This window comes from Oryctolagus cuniculus, chromosome 6 (assembly GCF_051225735.1).
Source record: "Oryctolagus cuniculus isolate XC-2025 breed Fujian yellow rabbit chromosome 6, ASM5122573v1, whole genome shotgun sequence".
Lineage (NCBI taxonomy): Eukaryota > Metazoa > Chordata > Mammalia > Lagomorpha > Leporidae > Oryctolagus > Oryctolagus cuniculus.
The window spans coordinates 15,175,219-15,192,934 of NC_142872.1; the positions used below are offsets into that span (position 1 = coordinate 15,175,219).

Consider the following 17,716-nt stretch of genomic DNA (forward strand, 5'->3'; position numbering starts at 1 on the left):
TTCAGAAGGCTCATTAAAAAAAAGCAGAAAAAAGTGCGCATGGACTTCAAAGTTTACTGAACCAAACTAAACTTGTCACTTAATCCCACTGGCATGAACTTTTCGAAGCACCCAGCACGCTAAGTGGCTTAAACAACCAAAATGTATTGCTGTCAGTGCTGGAGGTCGGCACATCCAAGGTTAAGGGGCCAGAGGGCGGGGTTTGCTGTGTCCTCATGTGGTCTCTCCTGTGCACATATAGAGAGTGAAAGAGGAAGAGGGTCTCTAGTGTGTCGCTCCCCCTCTTCACAGAGGAACGACACTAAACCCTGCCTAGGTTTCCTATCCGAGTCACGGCACCATTATGTCGCTCCCCCTCTTCGCGGAGGAACGACACAGGACCCTGCGCTGTTCTTTTGTCTGCTCGGCCCTTCCCGGGTTTGCTGCTGGTTCTTCCCGGGTTGGCTGCCGATCCTTCCACCTCCGTGGAAGGGCGGTTCCCCCTGCCACTTTCCCCACTTCCGCGGGGGAGCGGCACACCGCCGGCCGGCTCTCTTGGGGGCTGCTCAGGTGTTCCTCAGGTGTTCCCCTTAGATGTTCCTGGTGCACGTTGTCTCTCTCCTCCTTTATAGTCCTCTTCCACCAATCCCAACTCTGCTACCCACACGCCGAGTACGCTGCTCTCCTCCAATCAGGAGCAGGATCAGCTCCTGCAGGTCATCACTCAAGTTGGCGAGAGGCAGCTGCATAGAAGTTGTTACTCCCTTCTCAGCGCCATATTGTGGGAGAGCAGATGCATAGAATAAGTCTTAATTCCAGTAACTTAGTCTAGTCCGAGCTCCCCACACTAGTGTCTCTTCACAGAAGGATACAAATCCCACCCAGTCTGGCCCCCACCCTCCATGACCTTCAGCGACCTTTCTGAACCGTAATCACTTCCGTATAGGTTCTATCTGCGAACGCAGCCCCATTGGTGGTAGGATTCCAACGTGGGACTTGGGAATGACTTTCCCTGTGCCCCTCCGGAGGGCTGAGGAAGCCGAAACACATCGTACAGCCATCTGGAGAGATTGCAGATGATTTCAAAAGGGGGGAGTCGGCCTCCCCCTTCCCTGGCTGGACTCCATCTGGGATGCAGAAGCTCCAACCAACCCCACTGCGGCCGTCTGGGGCCAGTGCTGAGTTCTGGAGAGAATGCGGCACGGTCTTCCCAAGTGTGGCAAATGTCCCAGGACACCCTTTCTGGTGCAAAAATGTGTAAGGGTGAGAAGGAAACACACAGAGGGTCCGTGAGATGGGAATGGTCCAATTGTGCTCTTAATTCTATATAACTTGTGATGTTTTATAGCTTAACAATCTTGCTGGCTGGGGAGAAACTGCCCCTCCCAGAGCCAGGCAATTCTCAGAGCAGCAAAAAGCTTGGGTGAGAGCCTGCCTTTCCTATGCAAACCACTGTAGCTCTCAGTACCTCCCTGCAGTAAATCAAGTCTGAGACGGCTACACCCCTTGCCTCTCGACCAGACTCAAACCAGGCACTACCAGCTGCTTGCCTAGACTTTCCCACGGAAACCCTAATGAGGCTCTGGCCTATGCCGTCTTTGCTTCCTGCTTCTGCCTCCTGACCACATCCTGGGACCTCTCTGTGTGGCCCTGCAGGACACAGCACGCCCCCTTCCCCTAGGAAATGAAGTAATAAATGCTTCTCTCAGTGGCACTGGCCTGTCCATCTCATCACTCGGTCGCCAGCAACAGCAAAACCCCACAAGTACATTTTGAGACCTGGTGGCACACGCAGCAACCATGGGAAATACAAAAGATGCCACTGAGTCCTGTAGCTCTACCTCAGGGGCCTTGGGGTCAGAGAAGGGGCAACGGTAACAGGCCCACCCCCAGAGAGTACTGAGCTACACACCACAGGCTTTGCTGTACCTCTATAAGGGGTCCTGGCCTGCAGCTGAGCATTGCCCCCAAGCAAATGGCACTGACCTGCTCAGAAGGCCACCAGCAACAACTGGAAGCAGATAAAACCATGGACCTCTTTTTAATAGGTTTATTTATTTATTTACTTGACAGGTAGAGTTATAGACAGTGCGAGAGAGAGACAGAAAGGTCTTCCTTCTGTTGGTTCACTCCCCAAATGGCCGCCATGGCCAGAACTGCGCCCATCTGAAGCCAGGAGCCAGGTGCTTCCTCCTGGTCTGCCATGTGGGTACAGGGACCCAGGCACTTGGACCATCCTCCACTGCCCTCCCGGGCCACAGCAGAGAGCTGGCCTGGAACAGGAGTAGCCGGGACAGGACCAGCGCCCAAATGGGATGCTGGCGCCACAGGAAGAGGATTAACCAAGTGAGCCATGGCGCCGGCCCCCCACGGAGCTTTTAAATGAACAGTTACAGAAGGTCATCTTTGTCTTCCTTGTCTATTTCCCCAGTCCCCTACACAGGAGGAATTACTAGTTGCAAATCCAACATCTGATGCAACCTCAAAGCTCTCCCTCCTTGACCAAGAACTTCCCCGGAAGTAGAAGAGAGCCGACCAGTTCTTAAGATAAACTATCGTCCAATGCATTCTCCGCCTCTGCACCCTGGTTTTGCACAACAACTGTTTATTCAATGTTTCTCAAATGCTATTGACTGGCATGTATTAGATGGAAAAGAGAGAGGGAACGAGGAGAGACCAGTAAGAGAAATGAGGGTGAAAGTTGATGTGGGGTGTCTCATTTGTGAGTCAGGAAGTTTCAATTTTATGGTATAAGAATCTCTGTTGGAGAAAACATACAAAGCAGTTTTCCCTTTGTTTTCTTCTCTCCCCAAATCTCAGACTGTGATCGTTAAAACCTGAACAGAACGTGCCAGCCCGAATGAAGAGCGAAGCTTCCAGGCCCAGCAGTTTGTTTTCATCGTCTGTTCACAGAATATTGCAGGGCTGCTTTTTGTCCGCAGCAACAGGCCCCACTTCGTCATTCTCTCCGTGCCGGCATCACAGCCTCACTTAACTATCATGACCAATAAGCAAACTGTACAATCTTAACAGTACTTTGTATCCATCTGATTCAGCACTTGTCAAGGTGATATAGTGCATAAGTCTTAAGTTATTAACTTGTTCACTAACTAAAGGTCATGACACTATACTCAAAAAAAATGAAACAATAGGAAAACAACAGAAAAACAGAATTTCTTTCTTACCTTCAGCAATGCAGTATCCAATCAGTGGCTCCTACAATGGTTTTATTGGATCACCCCCTGTTCAGAAGATAAATGAGAAAAAAAATCCCATCTTCAACAAACATGCCGTGTTATAATTATATATAATATATTAATATATTATTATATTGATATGCAATTATATATAATAATATCATCTTTGATAGTCACAACGACTGTCAGCAAATGAAAACTCTGAGATGTCCTGCAGTTAAAACAAGAAAAGTGGTTGACTTTCTCCCCCTACACTTAACCTCTCTTTTTTCTAAAGTGCAGAGTAACACCCAAGATTTAGAAATATTTCATTAGGCACCTGACTCTCTTCCATGAGCTGTCCTTGGATTTTAGCAACGCAGTGACGTGACTTGCGAGGACATAAGAAAAATGAGCCTCATTATAATCTCAAACACAACAAAATAAATATTTTAAAACTTCACACCCTGAGGGATAGATTATATAATCTTCCTGCAGTCTTTGTTTATTATATCAATCATTTTTTAACATTTATTTATTTTCATCTACTTGAAAGGCACAGCCACAGAGAGAAAGAGAAAGAGAAAGAGACAGAGAGCTCTTCCATCCCTTGGATAACTCCCTAAATGCCCAGAACAGCCGTATCTGGGCCATGCCAGAGCCTGGAGTAAGAACCTCAGTTCAGGTCTCCCCCATGGGTGGCAGGGACCCGGCTATTCAAGCCACCATCCGCTGCTCCCCAGGACGCATTAGCAGAAGCTGGACTGGATGCAGAAATGCCAGGACTTGAAATGCAATTCTGGTGCAAGATGTAGGCGTCTCAAGCAGCACCTACTCCAGCCATCATATTCTTAATTACTCCTTCCAAAATATGACGGTACATTTAGTAATTCTTCAAGAAACAGCTGTTTAACAAAAAAAAAAAAAGCCTCTGATATTCTAAGGTTATGCAATCTAGACACCTCATCAGGAAACACTAATTTCTCCAACTTTTCTCCAACTTCGGTTAGAAGAAAGCAAAAATCAATGAAAAGTTTGGGGAAAGTGTCGTAAATGTTGAGAAATCTGATGTTCTGTATCTTAGTGACTACTTCATAGTGGTCCTCAGTATGTGAGAAGCGAATGTGTGATAAATACCCCCATTGTGTACTGACTGAAACCTTTGGTCAATTCCTCAGGACACGTGACCTCTCTCCTTTGCAGTTCGTTGCATTCTTTTCATCTCATACTTCCCACCTACCTTACAGTGATCGCAGCCGAATGCTGTGTGATACCCCAACTCTGCAAGCCCTTCACTGAGTGCTGCCGCAGGTGAAGCGCGAAGGTAAGAAGTCGAAAGGACAGAAACTAACTAAGCTCTGGAAAGGGGAAGACAGGCACCGAAATGGAAGGTGGGAGGCAGAGTGGTTGGGAGCCGGACTACACAACCAGACTGCAGGAACTGGAGTTCTGACTTTGACACACGATCTTGTACAGGTTCCTTAACACCTGTGACATCAGACTCCTCCATCTGTACACAGGACTAATAAAACCTGCGCCACACAGTGTACGTGCAAGTCACATCGAAGTGTCCAAGCACTCAGCACTGTGTTGTGCACTGTGCACAGCCAACACACATTTCTTCTCTTGTTAAGTGACCAAGGGTGTGGCCACATCACAGTGCTGGAGAGCAGGGAGCAGCAGATCTCTCTGTGACTCTGTGAGTGCAGATGAGGGACCATCCTGTTCTACCTGCCAGGTATGCGCTCAGAGAAGGTTTCCCAGAGTCTTTGCTGGGCCCTGAAGGCAGAGTGAACAGAAAGGTGGCGGGGGTGGGGTGGGGGTGGGGCAGGACACAGAGCAACAGGATAATGACATGAACAAAATCAGATGACGCAAAATTGCATGACACATTCAAGAAACAGACATTCTGCCATGACAGCGTACTGCAGAGTGGGTGTCTTAGCATCACAGGAATTGGCAGGAACTGCTCTCCCTCTGAACTTACAAGAAACACCCCCACTTAAGAGTATACTAGAGCCCAGAGGGCTCTAAGCTATGAGAAGTTCTAACAAATAAAAATAAAATCATCATGACCTCAGCCTCCGAGGTTCTAGAAGGCTCCAGGTTTGCATTCCTAAGTTGACCCAGAGGGTCCTGGAAGTTCATTTGGGAACCAGCAGTGGAAGATGTAAATCCTCCAGCCTGGAGGCCCACACCTCTAGCTCACAGCCACCTGCTGTCTGTTGGGGGCCCGTGCAGTGTGGAAGGCCAGAAAGTCCCCTCCCGCTCCCACTGCCTGCCAAGGGCAAGGCCTGTTTGATGCAGACAATGTGCCTCTTGGCCATCTCCTTTCCACAGAGCCCACTGCCTGGTTCTGTTCTTGCCGTTACTCTGCCCCTGGTCTCTAGGCCCAGGCCATAGCAGGTTTGCTAACTGAGCCAGCTACCTTGCACCCATAAGGGAAACTCCTTACAGGAAGTACCACCCAGCCATGGCTTCAGCTGGAAGGCCCAGCTTCGCCAGGGGGCAGGGCTCATCAGAAGCAGACTTCCCTGGGTCCCCCCCACCAAGACCAGCTCACTTCTGTCATGCACACTGCACAATGTCTACTTACAATTAAGCCTCTAGTACGCAGTCAGATCCTAATCCTAGAGCTTAATGCATTTGACGAGATCTTTGCTTTGGACGAGACTTGAGTGGAAACCTTGCAAAGGTCAACAGCAAACAGAAACCTTTCACCGTCCACTATGGACCTAAGATATTTTCCTCTGCATACTGAGTTCCTGCATTAAGACAAATGTGGATAAGGCCTTCATGACTTACCTCCAGCATTCAGGGTGTAAAAAGTGCATAGGTGACCTGGGTTTTCCCGTCTACCCTGTTTCACAACCATCAACAGTTGGTGATGAGGAGCGTGAAGACAGGGGGCGACAGTGTCAGGGTCCACTCCATCACTCCATTTCTTGTGTGACATATTTTCTCACTTCTCTATTCATACATCTTTAATTAATGTACTTTCTGAGTACCTGTCACACAGTAAATTTTCAAACATATGTTTCTTTGCCTATGGGCAGTCCCTAATGTAGGTTTTTTTGTTTTGTTTTGTTTTTGAACAAGGGTGTAGCATCCAGTAGAAACCATACTTTGAGTTTTGAATTTGGATCTTTTCCTGGGCTGGTAATGGACAATATGATTCTCCCCATGGGCACAGCACACTGTGTTGCTAAGCTATGATGCCCAGCAGGGTAGGCACAGTAAACGCTGTCTGCATTTAGCAGAATTTCTAACTGCTGGTATGCTTGCTGTTGCTAGCTCAGCTTTCTCGTGAGTGTAAGCCAGGCACACAGTCCCCGAGAGGGGCCCTGTTCTAAGTTATTTCCAGGGTGTGTTTCCGCAGCCCTGGGAATTATTTTCTGGGTACAATCTTAGGACCAAACATCAGATCACTGCCCCATCAAGCACATCAGGTCACTGCCCCACGAAGCTGGCGAGCCTTAGACAAATGTTGACACTCAGTGGGCAAAAGTCAGACAGCGCATAGGAGTAACAACCTTACATGCCACTTCCGCTAAGACTACAGCACTCAAAAACATTTATGAGAACAATATACACAATGTTCCTGATGGCTGGGGAACATTACCTATTGCCTTCCTTGAATCTGCTTTTTCAAACGGATTATTCCTCTAAGTGGAGCTCTTGAGGGGCCCCTGCCTGAAACCAGAATGGATCTAACCGCCTTTGAGGACAAATCCCTCAGGATCCTGTGAGAAACTTTTCCATTCTTACAGCCAAGTCTTTCTAGCTGGCTCCTTATCACCAAGCTATTCTTTAAAATCTCATCAGGATGTTCCCAAATTGCCTCTGTTGGTAAATTATTCATATAAGGCAAAAGCTTTTAAATAGATGTGACGGGACAACTCCTTTAGCAAAGTCATTAAGATAAGAGACCCCAGCAGGGATGGAAGTGATTCAGATGAGACACAAAGCCTCCCAGTGTGAGCCTGGCTTTCCTGCTCTCTTTCTTTCTCTTTCTACCTCTCAGTTTGTTTTTTTTTTTTTCTTGGTATCTTTAACTAAATGTCATTCAGTATAACAAATCACCACTTTGCCACAAGTAATGGAGCTTTCTGGCAGTGTGCAAAACCATTTCACTTGCAGTACTATAAAACATTCAACATGGAAATGTAGCCCGAGGGAAAAAACTTCTTTCCAAGTTCAGAGGTGATTTCAGAGCCACGCTGAAGACAGTCTCTTCCGGAGATCCTGGGGGTGACGGGAATGGCAGAATTGGGTTAGGACTGGGTGCTACATGTGTGTTGGCCCAAGATAAACACAAGAACAGCAACCTCCCAGAGCACATATGTGCTTATTTAGACAATATTCAGTGGCTGCAGAATTTCCCAGCTAACAAAAGACATGTGCTCCAAATCCACTGTTACTGCTGGATGACCTCAGAAATCCATCGTCGTCAGCCTTGGCTTGGAAGAAGCAACAAAGTTTATCGTGTGGGGCAATCTGGGTCGGGAGAAAATTGCATCAGCCAAATTATGATATTATTTAGGAAGCAGCACACAAAAAGAATTTCAAAGTTTCTGCCCAGCTGTTCATAGCTTCCTCTTCATATATAATTAATTAATTCAACTCCCCACATAATGACAAGCAATTTGCATGAAATGTGGTGCTAATGATTACACAGTGCTGACTGGAGAACTTTAGCAACTCAGTTTTGGTGGCTGACCTGGAAAAATAACCTAGATTTGAGAAATTGCCTCATTTGTCCATGACGCACCCCTCGTATATTATATTTCCCTGAGTGTTCCAACTTGTCAAGAACTTCGGGGACAGAAGACGACACGGCACACAAAGGACTCAGCGTATGGGAAGAAGGCTGACTCAGCCGCTGCCTCTGGACCACACACTTCTCCCAGCCCAGTGAGACCCTCCCTCTTCCTGGGTGACCTGGGCTGTGGACCAGGGAGGAGAGAAACACGACGGGACGCAAGAGGCAAAGGGGTGACCAGTGCACACAGCCAGGCTCTCCTCTGCAGATTCTCATCTTTAGTTCTGATGGCAATACAATGGAACTCGGCACAACCTTGTCGGTCCTCCATGACATTTCACACCTTAGAAAAATGCTAAGTGCCCTTTTCTCAAAAGGTCAGAAGGAGGCAAGATGCAACCTCAGGTATATTTCATGGGACTCCTCACATGTTTCCAAGTTCAAGTTAACTATAAACTTTAAAAATGTTTAAAAAAAACCACCCTATAAAACGAAGTCTATTAAAAATGGTGAAATTTCACATATACATCAGTTTCTGGCTCCTCTGAATAGCTAGAGGTTGAAGCAATATTTGGAGCTGGGTTGGTGCTAGCTCCCTTTAGGCCTAGTAACTTTGCAAAAGTCTCGGTGCAGCCTGCAAGCCTCTCTTGCTTACTCAGCCAGCTCGCATCCCGCAAAGATACCTGGTACTCTCTGCTCCAGTCCAGCCCACGGATTCTACAGGTGAGTGATGCAAGGCTCAGAGAAGGTAAGTGACCTGTGTGCAAAAATCAGTAGTCAGCAGCAGGGCCAACGGCAGCCCACGGTTCTTTACACTGCACCACTCTGCTTTTCTTTTCTTTAAAAAAAAAAAAAGGTTTTCTTGACATGCAATATTTATATGTATTTACAGGATAGATGATATTTGATATATGTATATTTTATGGAATGATTAAATCAATCTAATTAGCAGATGCATCACCTCAGATACATTTTTGTGGGGTGTAAGCATTTAAAATCAACTCTCTCAGTAGTTTTGAAATACATGTATTATTACTATAGTATTTATAATATTATATGTTATAATTACAGAGTTTCTAGTATTATGTATAGTAATCATACTCTGCAGATGCCCAGAAGCATATGCCTCTAACTGAAAATTGGCCAACATTCCTATTGCACTTCACGTACGCACTGTTCTGTCTCTGCCCCTCTCTGTTCAGATTCCACATATGAGATCATGCTGTGTTTATTCTACCCCTCTTTTTGATTTCCTACGTGGCCATGATTCTCAAGTACTACCCACAGCAGCCTACTGTAATTACAATAGACCCAAGAATAGGACATAGTTTTCAATAAACAAATTAAAAACAATGCAGTGGTATAACATATCAACTGTAGGCAAGAAATTAAACTTTGATATCAATTACACCTATTGACTTGTGATTTTTGAAGGTTTTCACAAAGCCTTCAAACAATGAAGTAGGTAGAGTAAAGCCAGATTTAGGAACAGTGTGCAGAGGAAAATGCAGCAGCTACATTGCCATATTATTTAGTAGGCAGGACTTCAAAACCAAGAATTTCAACACCTCCACCCAGCTGTTCAGATTTTCCTCTCCATATATAATTCCAAGTGTATTTACTAGAGTATGAAAAATACAGACTAATTTTTGGTTTGAATCCAGTTTGCTTTGGCCAACAGGATATATCATTTCTCTGGCCCAGTTTTGGTCAAGTTCCCGTTAAATCAAATGATTCTGAAAATCCTGTGCTTCTTTGATTATTGGAATCTGATTACTTTTAGTAAGACCACTGCAGTTGCTGGATGCAGACCATCCTCTGCAACTGGCTGTTAAAGACTCTTCCTAATTCTAGGAGTCCCTGGTTCCCACACTCCCAGTTGCACCAGCATATCTCTATTTCAACAGCCTGAGATATTCAGCACAGAAGCTTAATCTTGGAGTGCTGCCTGGCCTCTGAGCACAAGCAAATCAGTAATCTCAGAAGCCTTTGAACTTCCGGAAACTCCATTCTGCCTTTGTTCCTATGCTGTGAATGCCAGGTGCACTGGTGACAACAGATGGGACCAAGACACTGAAGCTATCAAAGCTCAAACTCAACAATCCACGTCAAACAAATGTCTGCAGCTCTCGCCTGTGATATAGTCAGGAGAGATGGCCTGAGCATTAAAATGTTGTCATCAGTAGTTTTAGCATCTGCCTGTTCTTGCCAAGTCTTGATGTCACGCCCACTTTTCTATGTGTTCTTAGTAAAGGACACAAGGGAGTGATGGGATAGAAATGCAGAGGCAGCTGGGAGGTTGGCATTTAGGCACATACTCCACAGGAAGTCATGGCCCTCAGTGGAGATATCTAGTTCCTTCCTCTCACCAGCACATTCACAGACATAGTACTCCACCTTTCTGTTAACTGAAAAAGTCAAGAAGCCCTGCTTTGAAAACCATAACATTGCAACAACTCAACACTTTGTGATTTGAAAAAGGTTTTCTCATTAATAAGTGAACAGGTTAGGTTAAACACAGAAGTTCTAAGATCTCACAAGTTTCTAATTATTCAGCAAAATCCTATGAATTCAGAAATGCAACCCATTGACATAAGAGAGAAGAAGCTGGTGTGTGGGTAACAGTCACTTCAAGAATGGCTATAGTTTCTTCCATGTCAACAGTGGGTTTCAGAGACTACGGTATCTTTTCAGGTCAGCTCTGCAAATATTTCTTTAGCCTTGTTAGATATTGGGGGCACAAATATACAATCAACCATTCCACAAATATTTGAGGAGATGACGTTTGAATTAGGACACAAACACACTGTTTACACAGGAGCAAAGGCAAAGACCCTGAGAGCTCAGGCAGGAGAATTTGAGGAGCTTAAAGAAGCCAGGATTTGCAGGCAACAGAGTGGCAAATTAGACTGAGCAGGAGGCCAGCATCTGAGTATGCAAGGGGACTTCAAAAACTTCACAGCAAATGCATTCAAGGATCAGTTTATTTTTTCGCAAAAATTTTGAAATTTCTGCATAGGTTTTTCATATTACACATTCTGCACGAACTTTTAAAGACCCCTTAATATGCACACAGAGAAAACAAAATTTGCATTTAATTCCATTATCCACAAACATTTTGAAGTGCCTTGATACTGCCTCAGGGAAAGACTTTATGTTTCATCCTAATGCAACTTGGATTGTTCTCTAAGTGCTGCTGGAGAGGGCAGAGCAGAGCAGCATGGGACTCCCAATGGATAGGGCAACACAACCTCGACGGACTGCCGGAGTCAGGACAGTCGGGACCAGGCTGAGAACTGAAGATTAACGTGTGTGAGCTAGAGAAAGGGAGTAGGAGAAAAGGCTGGGAAGGAAAGAGCAAACAGAGCAAGGAAAAGGCGGTTCAGGTAGAAGAAACACCCTGGAAATAGACACGGAATTCTCATGCTGTTTTTGAGAGTTGCTAACGCATCACAAGAGGAGACAGGATCTGAGAGGAGCAGGCAGGTGCTGGAAATGTGGATATTACAGTCAGAGCTACTCAGGACGATGAAACACATTTGTTTGATGGATGCTAGGATTCTGCATTTCATTAGACTAAATCTGTGGCCAAAGGGTTTATAATCTTACCCAATTTGTTCTTTCTCTCAGCATCTACCATAAAGATACTAGAAGTTCAATATATATCTGTGGATTGAGTATCATTCAGTAGAACTCACTGACAATTTTCTATTCATTTCGGCCAAATGAGTCACTGAGTCAGGTAGATCAAGATAACTTCTCATTGATAATTGCTGCTTAGAATTCATCAGGAGTTCCAAGTGTTCAAAGGGCTCCAGCGCCTCCTGGATGTGGCCTGTAATGCTAACCAGGCATCTGATTTGATAGGATGACTTGTCTCACGTAAGTGGTGCTTTACTGCTCTCCCTGAAGTGCAAGGCAACTTCCTTAGGGAGGACCACTTCACAAGGAACAGTAAGAATGTACATATACCAAGTGCTTCGTGGCTCTGAAGCTGCTTGCGCATACATGATGTTTGGGTCCTCACAGCAACTCTTTGAGTTACACTAGGTAAATTTTTATCATTTTCACTTCATTTTTTAGAACATCACATCTCAGAGGTCACACAACTAATATAGTGGAGCCAAGCCTAGAATTGAGCTCCTTGATGCCCATATTTTTGCCACCGTGTGGCTTTTATGAACCCTCATCTTCGGAAACACAAAGGCATCTTAGTTTTATTGTTGAAGTAAGAAAAGAGCAATGAACTTGCTAATCATGTACAAGAAAGATCTGCATCTGTTCTGCCATTGCTTTACTGCACAAATATCAATGCAGAACACTCTGTGTACCTGTTACTGTTCTAGTCCCTGGGGATGTAACAAAGACACCTGACTTCATGTGGCTTTCATTCTGGTAGTAGACAGACAGCAATCAAGTGAATTACATACAATGTCAGATGACCCTAAGTATTGGGGGCAACAAGAAAGCAAGGACGGCCGGCGCTGCAGCTCAATAGGCTAATCCTCCACCTAGCGGCGCCGGCACACCGGGTTCTAGTCCCGGTCGGGGCGCCGGATTCTGTCCCGGTTGCCCCTCTTCCAGGCCAGCTCTCGGCTGTGGCCCGGGAAGGCAGTGGAGGATGGCCCAAGTGCTTGGGCCCTGCACCCCATGGGAGACCAGGAGAAGCATCTGGCTCCTGCCTTCGGATAGGTGCAGTGTGCTGGCCGCAGCGTGCTGGCCGCGGCGGCCATTGGAGGGTGAACCAACGGCAAAAAGGAAGACCTTTCTCTCTCTCTCTCTCTCTCTCTCACTGTCCACTCTGCCTGTAAAAAAAAAAAAAAAGAAAGAAAGCAAGGAGCCCTAGGTGGGGGAGTGTGATTTTGAATGGGATGGTCAGGCAAGGCATGGCCACGATTATGGCACGTGAGCATAATCCGTAATCCAAGGAAGGCAGGGTGGCAAGCAGGTGGCTAAGTGGGGCTGATAAAACAACTGCCATGGCCCTGAGGTGGCAGAACATCTCCCGTGCTGGAGGGATGGCAGGGAGCTTCAGGCGGCTGGAGCAGAAGTCAGCTGGGAGGAGCCGCCAGTGGAACCAAGGATGTGTCTTTTGTAGGCAGGGAGCTCACTGGAGAGTTCAGGCACAAGGCTGACATCATCTGCTTCACCTTTACAAAGGACTATTCTGGCTGGGATGGAAAGAATGGGATGTGTGGAGGAGGCGGTAACCTAACATGGATATGGCGAGACTCACAGAGTGTTCCCACACCCCAGGCAAGCCAGGGCGTGGCTGATTCCAGGTGGCAGCAGAGAACAGGTTGAGAATATATTTTGTGCATGGGAACAAAGGACACACTCAAGGATGACATGCAGGCTGTAAGAGCCAAATATTTTCATTGAGCCCCTATTCTGTGCCAAGAACTTGGTTAACTGATGGACGTGCTCTGATGTTGCTGAGAGACACAGTTTCTAACTTCAGTTGCTTTACCACCTTGCCTGTTCCCTCTGAGTGGCCACCTTCCAATTCAGCAAGCAGTCACACAGACCAAATGACCTCACTGTTCCAGGGCTTCCCTGTTACAATTCTTAGTGAACCCATCCCCGGAGATCTCAGCAAGACAATTATTCTCACTGGGGTCCCATGTCCTCATAGAGGGTTTGCTAAAACAAACTGAGTTGCCTGTTAGTTTCAGTTCTCTGGAACCATACATCTGAAAAATCTGCACTCCCTGCAAAACGCACGTGGTTGCCAACACATCTGTCCTCGACTCTCTGAACTGCCGTCAACAGCTGCTAAAGTGCAGCCTCTAATGTTCACAGAAAAGTGAAACCCAAGAGAATGCCAACTTTAGGGAAACCCTTGCTCCATTTTTATGATGCCAGGGAAGGCAATGAAACAGCACACTTGACTCTGCTGTTCTCCTACCCAGGCTTCAACAGCCAAGTTTACATCTTAACCTGGAACTTGGCCTCTGAACTAATGAAAAGCCTTGTTTCTATCTCATCACCTCAATATTTACCTTCTGGTTGTCTTTTTAGTGGAGAAAGCTATACAGACTGGGGATGAAACATTTTCAGCATCCCATTTACCACCACCACCTGAGCACCAGGCCAACGGGGGAAACAGGAGCAGAAGAACCGTCCAGGCAGAGCCCAGAAACACACAGCCACACGGTGACTCAGTAATGTCCACAATCTCTTGGCTCCATTGCAAATCAGTGTTCTGCCTGCAGAGATACACAGGAAATGACTGGCTTCCCCTCCCTCTGCCTTGGCTCCTCACCTACTCTCACCCTCCCTTTCCACCTGCCTCCCTTCTCATGCCTGTACCCTATCCATCACTCAAGCGCCATTCTCCCCTGCAGGATAACAGATGATGCTACTTCTCTGCATCGACAACTTCAGCTCTCCCTCCTGTGAGTGCACATACTGTTTGTTCTTCCAAGCGAATTTATTCAGGCATTTCTGGGTAAAACCCCAGAATCTCCCTTTTGGTACTGCATTGCCTGGCAATCAGTCCTTTCACCATACAGAGCACCTGGGAAAGAGGCATGGGTTTAAAACAAAGAGCATGTGTTAGCAAGCTTCTGCACCCAGAATCCCAAGGTCCCATCTCTTTTTGCTTCCACGAAGATTGTTTGCTATGGGGAAGTCTTGTCCTGAGACACAGTGAATCCATGGACCCACAGCAGACTTGGTGTGGCTGCACCCTGGCCCACTCAGCCTACAGAAGTCAGCACTCCTTATCCAAGTCCTTGGCCTTTGTCATGTTTGGGTTCTGTCATGGTTTTCAGGTATTTATGGATTATTTCTTCTGTTTTCTCCTCTGCCCTCCAGCTTCAAAATCATTTGGCATTTCTCCTACCTGTCAGTTTGTGCTTTAGATGTGTCTATCATGAAGTACAAACTCTTGGTTATTTCTATGCAGTCCTATGCATCTTTGAGTGACTGAGAGGTTTCTGCTGGGTGTGCACGTGTTTGTTTGTGTATGAGAGGAGGCTGTTATCATTTTTAAGGCAAAAATCTATGAAGCTGTGTAGCCCTTGCCAGAGGAAGCCACAATCTGGCTGCCTGTCTACCAGAAGAGACTCTGTGCTGTCGTTGCTTGAGCAGGGGCCAGGGCCAGCATGTGGCACTGGCCCGGGGCCAGGAGGACCGTGCCGCAGGCAGGGAGGTGGCGAGAAGCTGGCGACTCCAAATCTTCCCATCACTGTTTCTCAGGGAAGTGAGCCCAAACTCATTTCCTTGGTTCTGACATTCCACTAGAGGGAAAGCCGGCGAGCATCACAGAAGATGAAGTTTTTCAACACACAGGATTCTTTCTCACGAGCAGGGTTAGTGAATCGCGGAGGAGGAGGAGGTGAGGGAGCGTTCCCTGGCCACAGAGACATGTAGTTCTGTCTTAGGGATTAGAAAATAAAAACAAATGCTGGTAACCTGGCCTCCAGGTGGAGAAGAGGAGAGAGGAGAAAGGAGATGTCAGAGGATTCTGGGCCAAAGAGTGGTACTGACTGGCCAGGGTCTGGCTAGAATGACTCTCGCTTCCCTGGGACGGTCCAGCAGTCCCGTGGCACCAGCCAACCTGCCCAGGGCCTCTCCTCTGGCTGGGAACTGGCAAGGCACGTCCACCTGGCTGTGTCAACACAAAGAGGGCCTTCTCCCTGCCTGCAGCTTTATGGGTTGGCAGCTCCGGAAAAGCCTCCCTTTGATCTTGAGCTTTGAAGGGATCAAACAAGCTGCTTTAATGGGCGGGAATGCGGCTCTGAAAATCCTACCTTTTGTCAGTAAAGCATTTCTCCTTCTCCTCCTGGGGCAGGTGCAAGCGGAGGATGGAGTCTGCTTTCCAGGCCCTGAGCCAGATGTTCCTTCTTGCAACAAGTAGAACAAAGGGGTGAAGGTGAGATCAGGGCAGCGCTGACAAGGCCTCATCCGCCAATGAGCTTTGCCGGTTGGGGAGTTACTTCTTGATGTGTTTCTTCCTGAAACCTGCCTGCACTGCGCGGCATTTCACACGGGCCAGAAATCAGCTGCTCTGGGGCCAAGTGTGCTGATCACGACTTCTTGGAGCTTTTAGGTTTTGTTTGGAAGACGGCTCACCTTTAAGCAAAGGGATTTGGGCTAACATTCTTTGATTTATGAGATGGGCTTCCCAAGCCTTTGCAGACTAGGGTCTCAGACTCCTTCTGAATGCCAAAACAGCCTTTAAATAACCACGGTTATTCCCTCAACCTCTGCTGCCACGGTGACAGCAGAGACAGAAAAAGAAAAATTGGACCACGTTCTTGTTTCCTCAGCAGTGCTCCAACATGACTCGAAGGAGCTGCTGTTAAAATCCCACTTCAAACAGAGAACGGATTTCTCAAGTTCACCTGAAAAAAGTAAATTCTGCACCGTCTAATTCCCAGATAAGTTGGGCACCATTTCTTTGTCAATGTTTTCTAGCGCCTGTTTTAAAAGCCTGCAGGGAAGAGACAGGGAGTGGTTTTGCCCACAGATGATTTCGTATCTGCTAAAGCTGGAAGTTGAAGATGTCTGGGTGATTGTCACATGCATCCTTTGGAACCGGATCTCCCAGGGTAGGTTCTACAAGTCCCTAGCCCCATGAGAGGCTCCTTGAAGACACTGACTCCTGGCCGGAGAAGTTAGGGAAACATTTGAATACTACCATGCCTAAGTTTAAAGTCCATTAGAAGACACTCCGTATCATTGAAGCCACATCTCCCCAGATCAGTCGAACAGGGGAAATGTTTAGCCACACAATGGTTGAAATTCCACTGAACCAAAGTCTTGGGGCCGTACCTCCCGAGATACTGCACCTTAGCACACAGTCCTGGGATCCATCTGGAGTACTTCCTTCACAGATTCACAGGTTCACCCTTGGGGAACTTGACTGGGCAGATGTGAAATGGGAACCTGATTCTTAACAAGGACTCCAAGTGATTCTTCTGATGAGGTAGGATTGAGAAATTCCTGTCTTCTGTGTGCCCCACCACAACTAACACCCACACACAAACACTACAGGACTTTAACAACTTTGCAGAAAACTGGAATCCAAAGATAAGTTTATTTTGGTGCAAAAAGTTTTTTGAGATTCACACATAGCTTCCCCATAATACACGAGCTTTGTGAAGACCCCTCATATCCACCAGTTATGACAGCCTACCACGAAATAAACAAATATGCAGGGAACTTCTTGGACAAGAAGGGCAGAGATAAGGTAGGTGGTGGCATTCCAGCTCATGACACATGCACAGCAAGCCTGCCTTTAGACGGCAAAGCCTTGAAGAACAGTGACCGTGTCGGCTAAGAAATGGGGATGAGCAGGGGAGCCGGGGAGGCACGAGGCCACGTCGAGCTCACAGACCTGGAGAGGCCCTGCCCGGGGTCACGTTCCTTACTCCACCACTGTGTTCTCCAAGCCTCAGTTTCCTCCTCTGTAAATGCATGGGTGCTAAAAGTAACAGCAGTTCCCTTCCATGGGCCCTGCAGAGGCTCAGAGGAGACAACACAACTGCATCGCCCAGCACCTGGCACAGTGCCTTAAGCAAGAGACCTGAAGAATCTAAGCCCCTGGTCCTAAGATTTTAAGAGGCATGCAAATACATAAAAGAAGGGCAAAGCCGAGGTGAAGGGAGCCTGTCCTTGGGTACCCAGAAAATCCCCCCAGCCACTTGGACCTGGTGACTGGCTATTTTGCCTTTTAGGTGTTGCTCTCTGCAGCTCCCAGGTTCCGGCAGTTGGACTAGGTGAGTATCTCCGGATGTGGCCCCTGGACCGACCCTGTGCTTCGCACCCTTCTAAGCTCTGGGCACTAGCA

At 47.0% G+C, this 17,716-nt stretch overlaps 1 protein-coding gene across 2 annotated transcripts in view; it reads right to left on the reverse strand.

The window, feature by feature from the left end:
• The window catches only part of LOC149126026 (uncharacterized), an 84,168-nt gene that overhangs the window by 6,003 nt on the left and 60,449 nt on the right, over positions 1-17,716 (reverse strand). The window contains exon 4 of one of the 2 annotated variants that reach the window (XR_016235273.1): positions 3,165-3,221. Coding sequence is in view for 1 of the 2 variants with exons in the window: in XM_089334894.1 (XP_089191020.1) it covers positions 7,365-7,400 (36 nt within the window). In the remaining variant the exon portion in view is untranslated. Of the gene's footprint in view, positions 1-3,164; positions 3,222-7,210; positions 7,401-17,716 lie in introns of those variants that run through there. The other variant, XM_089334894.1, reaches the window with a different exon arrangement.